The sequence below is a fragment of the Leptodactylus fuscus genome, chromosome 2 (genome assembly GCF_031893055.1).
Source record: "Leptodactylus fuscus isolate aLepFus1 chromosome 2, aLepFus1.hap2, whole genome shotgun sequence".
NCBI lineage: Eukaryota > Metazoa > Chordata > Amphibia > Anura > Leptodactylidae > Leptodactylus > Leptodactylus fuscus.
Window position 1 is genome coordinate 131358452 of NC_134266.1, and position 8725 is coordinate 131367176.

At 40.3% G+C, this 8725-nt stretch overlaps 1 protein-coding gene and 1 pseudogene across 1 annotated transcript; one reads left to right on the forward strand and one right to left on the reverse strand.

The window, feature by feature from the left end:
• Positions 1-92, forward strand: LOC142196435 (U2 spliceosomal RNA; annotated as a pseudogene).
• Positions 93-2014: 1922 nt separating this feature from the next.
• Positions 2015-8067, reverse strand: PNRC2 (proline rich nuclear receptor coactivator 2). Its single transcript, XM_075264601.1, has 3 exons — positions 7864-8067; positions 6929-7118; positions 2015-6199 (listed from the first exon to the last, which is right to left on the reverse strand). Exon 3 carries the CDS (start codon positions 6179-6181, stop codon positions 5777-5779), a length of 405 nt encoding a protein of 134 aa, XP_075120702.1. The 5' UTR covers positions 6182-6199; positions 6929-7118; positions 7864-8067; the 3' UTR covers positions 2015-5776.
• Positions 8068-8725: the final 658 nt, after the last annotated feature.

Consider the following 8725-nt stretch of genomic DNA (forward strand, 5'->3'; position numbering starts at 1 on the left):
ATTACCTCTCTGCCTTTTGGCGGAGATCAAGTGTAGTATTTGTTCTTATCAGACAAGGTCCGTAATTGCATCCAATTGAGTGGTGACCCATTGTGGGGGGGGGGGGGGGGGGGACAGAATGCCAGGTATGGGGAGCAGAAAAACATGGTGGTGTGGATGAACCACCGAATCAAAGCCATTAGTCTAGGAGTGCATTGAAGACCTGCAGTGCATAGTGCCCAGGGTTGGTGACTCCTGGCGTACCTGAACTCACTGGAAGAGGCACATCATCCTGGACCCCTTACCCAACAAGGGTAATTTTTATATATCTGGCAGGTAGACCAGGCTCAGCACTGAGCACGCTACTCATGTATTACCTTTTATGTATATCAATGTTTGTTTGGTCACTCAGGATGAAGGGGGTGCAGATGCCCTTATGGGACCTTCCCAACATCTAGGGGAATGGAGTTGTGTAGCCCTTAAGCTCCCTCTTTCCTGGTCCATCTCTGCTTCTGTGGAGGTGAACAAGGATTAGCTTTCTGTTCATGTGGAGGTTCCCAAGCGGACTTCCTGAACAGAGACCCATGCGCAGATGTGAACAGAGCCATAGTTCATTTGAGCTTCTAGAAACATTCCATATTAGTGAGAAGCATGTGCAGATTCATAAGCATTTGTAAAACTATGCCAAAGGCTTTTTGGTTTAAGATAAGATTCAACAGTATTGATAGATGTGCCCCATTACGTGCATACTTACAGCCATATTGATATGGACAGTGCTGGTGTAATGTGTAGATACTAGTTTAAATCTCACCCATTACACACAGCATGAAGTAACTTGGAGCAGGTTCAAAACCTATTCCTGTGCAAAAAGCTGAGTCCAGAAATTTCAGGTTGCTTTTCCTGCAGCCAGATCCACTGTGGGGTCACAACAGAGCCATCCTGTGTGGCTGTATTCATGTGCTTCTAGGCTAACCGCCCATTAGGAGAAACATAAGCATCGTGTGAGCTATAGCACATTTCCCATTGAAGTCAGGCAGAAATTTCTGCCCAAAAAAAAAAATAATTTTTTATTGGATTGCAGAAATCCATGTATTCGCCTCAGAAACCACCTCATTCATGACTTCATTTACGGAAATGTAACAAACACTGCAGTGTGTGACTACCCTTTATGGAAAATACACAGCTTTTGTTGCAGAAACTAATGCTGAAGCCCCACATGATAGAAATTAAGTGTATCTGTGAAGTTAGGGCTCGTTCACATCTGCGCCCAGGTGTACGTTCTGCAGGTTTCCATTTCCTGCATAAAACAGAGGCAGGAGACGGAAACCTGCAGGACTCTCTCACCCATTCATTTGAATGGGTGAGAAAGCTGTCCAGCCGTGAGCAGCGATGAGTGTTTTATGCTCTCCGACGCGAAATTGGGGGTTTTTTTTAATCCGGACACAGAGTCGGACATGCAGTACAGTCGGATTTATAAAAAAAAAAAAAAAAAAAAAAAAAAAAAAAAAAAAAAACACGGTTTCGCGGCAGAGAGCATAAAACGCTCACCGCCAGACCCGGTCTGTGGTTTCCGTCTTCTTGCATGCAGAAGACAGAAACCACAGAATGGAGACCAGAACACAGGTGTGAACCTAGCGTTAAACAGAATTCTGGCTAATGTTTATGTCTTTCTGCAAATATTTATTTGTTCAGAAGGGAAAGTTTTTTATATATATATATATATATATATATATAAAAAAAAAAAAGTTCATCTCCCTCCCACCATTCCGTTTTTTGTTTTTTTTTTTAAATGTAGATGGTGAGCCCCACATAGAGCTCACAATGTACATTTTTCCCTATCAGTATGTCTTTTTTTTTTGAATATGGGATGGAAATCCATGCAAACACGGGGAGAACATACAAACTCCTTGCAGATGGTTTTTTGCCCTTGGCGGGATTTGAACACCAGGACCCAGCGCTGCAAGGCTGCAGTGCTAACCACTGAGCCACCGTGTGGCCCACCATTCCAATCATTTGAACAAAACACAGAAATCCATTTAGGGGGAAAAGTTATTTATTTGTTTTGACTTCCGAATTATTATTTTTTTTTTCTCTTTACTTCGTTTGTAAGCCAATTCATTTTGGGCATTTCATAACTATGGAGTTGGGTGAATATCATAAATCTAATTCCATGCCAATTCATATTTTTTACTCCATAATTCACATTATTAAGTGCTGCTGACATTCTTTGTGTACAAATAGATGCATTTTACAGACAGGTCACATTGTAACAATTTAAAATAAAAAAAATAAGTGAATACAGCACAGCAGTATTCGAGAAATGCTTGCCCATTAATATCAGTGGAGAGAAGAAGATTAAAACCATTCAAATGACCAAGTCACATGCTGCATGTCCTTGGTAGGGAAATGTACTTTGCCACATGAGCAAACTCTGTTAAGGCTGGGTTCACATTGTGCTTTTTTTTTTTTTTTTTTGCAAGTGTTTAACTGCAGCAACCCGTAATGCACATTACTACTATGCATCTCCCCAGTGAGCTGAAAACCTTACTGGCCATTACGGCACAGGCGATGTATAGTACATGGATACTCATTACTGCAGTTACAAACTACACCCTTCAGCAAGAAATAAAACTCACAATGTAAACCCAGCCTTAGCAGTACTGTTAGCAGACAGCCGCCCGCTATTAAAAAGAAAGATTGTCGGTAAATTTATACTCTTACACAAGAAGCATATCCCCTAAACATACAAAAAGCCTGCAAAATTGGGTCACACTTTACACGTTATAATAGAGGTCTTAAATTTTTGTTAAAATCCAAGTCTGCTGTTCATGTACCAACACCAACCTATGCCCACTGGCATCAAGCAATTGCATTAAATTGTTTACTGCGCTAAAGCAGCAGCAAATGATGAAGTTCTCCACCGAGGTCACTATTGGATGGATAGTTTTTCTTTATGAAATCTGCTTATTTTTAGAACCTCTATATTAATTCTTTAACAATGGAAAGTGTCTGAGGTATGAAGGTTAAGAAATAAATGGCACAATAAGCATGCCAAACTTTGCAGGCACGAGTTAGCACTGGTCATTTCCAATTCTAGCACAAGATTTAATACTGCTCCCACAGGTTTCATGCAGAAAGCAGAGCAAGGACACAGTTACAGAGCTGCATTCTATATACACACAATAGGTCTCACCCATTTTAGGAAAACCTCCCCTTTGGGACAATGTTCTCACAGTATCACCTCTCTTTTGGCAAGAGAGTGGGGAAAAAAAAAAATTAAAAAATTTCCAGCCCTGTTAATGTGTCCAAGCTCTGCTTTCATACTGTGCATTTTACAATTCAATCTACATGTATAAGCAAGTTACAAAATCCTTTGTAATACAATCCGCTAGTGGACATCAATTGTGAGCCATACAAAGCTCTGACAAAGTACAGTCCAATTCTCACATGTACTAGTAGAGTCCATCAACCCCGTACTAGAGGGTGATCCAATTTTAGACAAGCAGTAATGTCATAGGAATGTCCAGTCTTCTGAAAACAGGAATCCAGGTTGTTAAGGAGGTAAGGCTGTTGAAAATATAAGAGCAGTCAAGCTGGGCTTGGTCTTTCCACCTTCACAGATGTAAAAGTGTTCATAGGATAAACAGGCCAATATCCAAAGACCGATATGGAATACTCCCAAGTCATGGAATGAAGGCCCACAGTGCAAATCAGGTTTAGTTCATGCGATTTGAGCAACATTTCATATATTCCCATTTACTAGAACATCTATTTACAGTTTCACAGAGACTGAGCAGTGGGAGTACTCAGCCTGCAAAATATAAAAATACATCTATTTATACAGATAAAAATGTTGTCAGTTCTGAGCAGCTCCATTTTTTTAATTTTTTTTTTTATTTTTATGTATAAAATAAATTCTTCATTTGCACCAATCCCACTATAGAACCAGTTACAATTGATAACACGAAAACGTGTACATATTTATACTGGCACTTTGTGCAAAGGCTACACACACTCATGTGTTCTTTTAACAAAATATTCAATATTTGAAGTCATTGCTTATGCATGACTACATTCAGCAGTTTGTACTAAAAAATACTTTTATCTCTGCAGATGCTCCTGCTTTTCCATTTACATATGCTACAACTTTTACAGGTATTTACAGAACAGTTACGTTCTAGTTACTACATGCTAGCTTGCAGATGATTGCAGAGTAGCAACTGAAGGTCATCAGAGCAACAAGAAAAAATAAAAATATAAAAATCTGTCCTTTGAGCCTGTTAAAATGAGAATTCTGAAAGCCCTACAGCTAACAGCTCTCCTTTATGGAGACTTTGGATTGAGTATGGTTGTCCAAGCAGCCATACACTATATGAGGATAAGCTCAGTGGCACCAATGTAGGCCACAAAGCAATGTAAACTACAGAAAAGTGTTAATATTTGTAACATTTTACAATGCAATTCCTAATTTAGAGTCAGAACTTCTATAAAGTTAAAAACTGAAAGTTGTGCTTGTAAATAACTACTTAATATCTATCAAATTATGGTGGAAAGGCTTCTAAGGTAAAAAAACAAACTGCATTGAAGGACAGTAAGAGGATTAAGTGGATGGGGGAACTTTCCAGAAGCTACAAGTTAAAAACCTGTCCAATACAGATTTTTGCAGACCCTGGTAGTGCAAAAGTGCAAATCAAATGGCACATTGTTCAGATATGAACATCCTCGGCCAATAAACCAGCATGGGAAGGATCAGTCTGAAATAAACAACCACTAGAAACAAACAAACAGAAAAAAAGAAGAAAAAAAAAAAAAAAAAAAAAACTGGCAAGAAAGGCAGATGCTTATTTCAACATAAGTATCTTGAAGTACATGTGCAAGATTAAAAAGTGTTGTCCATTTTCAACAAATATGTGACTATATAACTTAATTAGATCATTGTTTCCCAATCTTTTCAGTCCCAAAATTTTACTAAAGACATCCCAAGGACAATGTTGCATGAAGAAAAGTCTTCCAAACCAGAGTGTTTCAGACCCTGGGAAGGTTTTTCAATGCATCTCCTGCAGTGTACAATTTTCCAATATACGTCATATCAATTTTTCACAGCTTTCTAGATCCCTACTTGTTTCACTGGAGAGCAGAAAAAAAAACCAAAAAAAAACAAAAAAAAAAAAACACACACACAACAAGTGCACAGCTTGTTACAAGACAGCCCTTTACTGTAACTAACAAACTGCACTTGCGTGTTCATGACCTGACAATGGACTGATTTTTAGCCACTGGAAGCAGAACAGCAAGTAGAGATCTAGAAAACTTGAGGAATTGACAAGATATATCAGAAGATTGTATAATGAAGTTATACAAATACGTTTGATGAAACTGGACAACCCCTTTAAGTGCTAGTGTATGATGGGCTAATGCAAGACAATGTGCATTAACCAATACAAAACAGAATAAAGTGATTTAGAGACATCCCAACAGATAATACAGTGAAGCTCACTTAAAGGATAGCTGGATATTGCTACTCATTCCAAACCAGCCTTTAAATTCATCATTTTGTGTCAAAACATTGTATGAATGAAAGGAAGTTCAGCGAGATATGCTTCAAGAAGCGCTTCTGATGCAGGAGTCTTCACAGAAGTTTCTCCAGATATTTATTTCAGTGTAGTCAGTTTAGGCAGAATAGATCGAATCCATTTTGGTTTATGTCCAAGAAAAACAAAATCCCCCACAATGTGACAGTCTTCAGCTTGCTACTTTGCAATCTTCTGTAAATGCTGTATGATTTGGTCCAAGTTGTTCAGGCCTGGACTTTAAGCAGTGTTTTGAGCTGGAAGGACATCATTTCTCTATCGGCAGGACTACAAGACAGATGTACCCAGTGGCTTGGAGGTTTGGGAAGAACACTTGGTGACGGTGGCTCACTGAATTTGGCACCAGCATAATTCTGGTTATCTTCACCATTCAAGAGGTTTTTGGATCCATGGAAGCCAGAGTTCCAATTCTGGTGTGGAGAATTATTATTGTTGACTGCCCTGTTCTGCATGGCCTGCCATGCTAGTCCAGCTGGACCACGACCTCTGTCTTTACCATGGGAAGTATTAATCTTCTGATTGTTCCGTTCTAATAATTTCTGCCTGTTCTGTTTGCAGACATTATGTCTTTGCTGCTGGACAGGAATGTTACATCTTTCACCTCCGCCCATTGTCAAAGTTTATGTCACCTGAAATGACAAAGTGGCAAAAAATTAGCATTGAATATACAACAAAATGCGTATTACACCCCATGTAAAGTGTCAGAGCACTGTAAAATTTGGCCTTGCAAAGCAAGCATCAAATGCGCCAGCAATTTCTCTTTAAGACCAGTCACTAGTCTAGATTAATTCATGCATCAAATATGTATACTTTGCACATAACTCATATGCCTTAAGTGTATTTTAAAGGTCTTAATGACTACCAATTTTAGTTTTCAGAACCAATAAAAGCATTTTCCTGTATCACAGCAGTGGTACCTTTATTGGCTCTTTGTGTAGCTACATGAAACACTATTGAGCTGCCAAGTATTTATAGAAAAACAAAATAGCATTTATATGCAATTTATTTTAATCAAATATTCAGCAATTTGTATTTAAACTTCAATTTTTGTATGATTGGGGTTTTCTAAATATTGCTTTTCACTGTGAAACCACTCAGGTGCAGTGGAACTAGAATGTTGGGGAGCTTCATAAAGCATGTATAGAATTAACCCTTGCCTCTACTGCACAGCAAAGAAAACACAGATACCAGTCTCAAACGTGTAAGGAAAATAACTCTTCTGCCCAAGCAGAGGTAGATAGACTTACAACCCTGGCACAAACTCATTTACTGCAATAAAACACATGGTAGGGTAGTGAACTGGTTAAAAATCCTGAGCATTGCAAAGAAGCCTTTATCATGAAGTCACCATTATTTACCTTGCAGTAGATACTTTGAAAGCTTCTGCTCCTTCTCCCAATCTCAGATGCGATAAGGATTGAACCACCAACTGCAATCCACTCTTCCACTTGCCAGACTGTTTTCGCATGGGCCAGTGAAGATCCAAAACCAACATGAATCCCCTTGGCACAACGCTTAAGGGGATAGTGAGAAGTAAAGTCTGTACAGCTGTAGAAAAAAAAAATAAAAATGTAAAATAAGTGGGAGGGGCAAGAGTCAGCATACGTGCACAGCAAGGCGGAATACAAGAGCCATTGAAAACAATAAAGAGGACGTCCCGGAGCTGGAGTCATCATTGATCTACAGAAAACTACTAAATCAGTTTACTAACTTCCAAAAAAAAAAAAAAAAAAAAACACACCACACACACACAATAAACAAGCCACATTATAATACAAGCCTGTACACACATAGATCGCACATAAATAAGCATTAGGACAGGTAAATGCTAGGATTTGTGTAACCATTTAATTTCCATGGACAAAGGAAGAACTACAGCTCTAGAACTCGTCACAAGTTTAGATGGCAGAAAAGGGGCGGAACCAGGAGAGTCACTGCCATGTAAACAGGAGCGCCCCGAGCACAATAGGAGGGGGGGGGGGGTCTTCAGTCATGGTCATTGTCATCAGGATTACAGATAAACAGATAGAACATGGAGCGCGATAACACTTCAGCCGTGAATGGACGGTGTATATAATAGTTATACCTGGATATAACACGGCATTGTACTGAACAATACATAACGGTAGTGAAAGCCAAAGTACACGATACAATAGAAGGACACCCTAAAGAGAAGAAGGACTCCGGCTAAAGTAGCGAAAACATTGCGCAAGCGAAGCGAAGAAACAAAGAGCCCCACAGAACATGGCGCCCGGAGAGGAGGAGCGCCGCGCTGTACACAGCCACAACTTACCAAGACTTCCTCCCACACAACTGGCTCCGCGCTTCTCTCCGCTCAAGCTGTAGTGAACTTACAACGACGCCCTCGGACCGGGAACGGGACAATAACACCACACGTACGTAGAAATCCTTCGCCTCCTCGTCAGCACCTTCCACTCTCTCGTCCGTATCCGACTCACAACTCACAGCTCGACCTTCCCAGCCAAGCCATAAAAAGGGAGTGTTGTCTCCGCCTACTTCCGACATAACCAATTGGAGAGAATGGAATCTCCGAGCAGCCAATCAGGAGGCGTATTCCGTGAATGGCGCCTGTTGCAGTGCGGATTCGGACTTCTGCTCGCTGGCTCCTCCTACTGTTTCCATTTCGTGTCTCTTGTTATTGTGTGAGGGGGAGGGGGAAAGCAAAACAAAGTCTGTAGACGGAGAGAAACTTGCGCTGGATTGCAGCGTCCGCCTGGAAACAAGGCGGGGGTTGGAGGAAGGGAAGCGGCCGAGGAGGTCACAGTCTTAAGTCATAGGTTACCAATGCTGCTTGTTTTGTTACGCTTCTACCGAGCCCTATGAGAAAGTTGCTGAATAAGCATTATTTTCTATGTAATACGGTACGAGGAGGTAAATGCCAGAATACGGAAATAATTCTAATAAGGTGTTATTGTCTCCAATATTAGATAAGGAGATCTATCACAGAATAGGGTTCTACAGAGAAACCTTTGTATCCTCCCCCATACACACGTGTATTGCCGCTGGGGCTGGAATAAACTAGGGACAGTGCGGTCCTGGATACATTTTTACTGCAAGTTTATACAGTTCATACCAGTGGCGTAACTAGGAATGGCGGGGCCCTGTGGTGAAATTTTGACATGCCCCCCCATTAT

What these genes read in the sequence shown, in the direction of transcription:
- PNRC2 (XM_075264601.1), bottom strand. Translation starts at nt 6,181, where the DNA reads ATGGGCGGAGGTGAAAGATGTAACATTCCTGTCCAGCAGCAAAGACAT.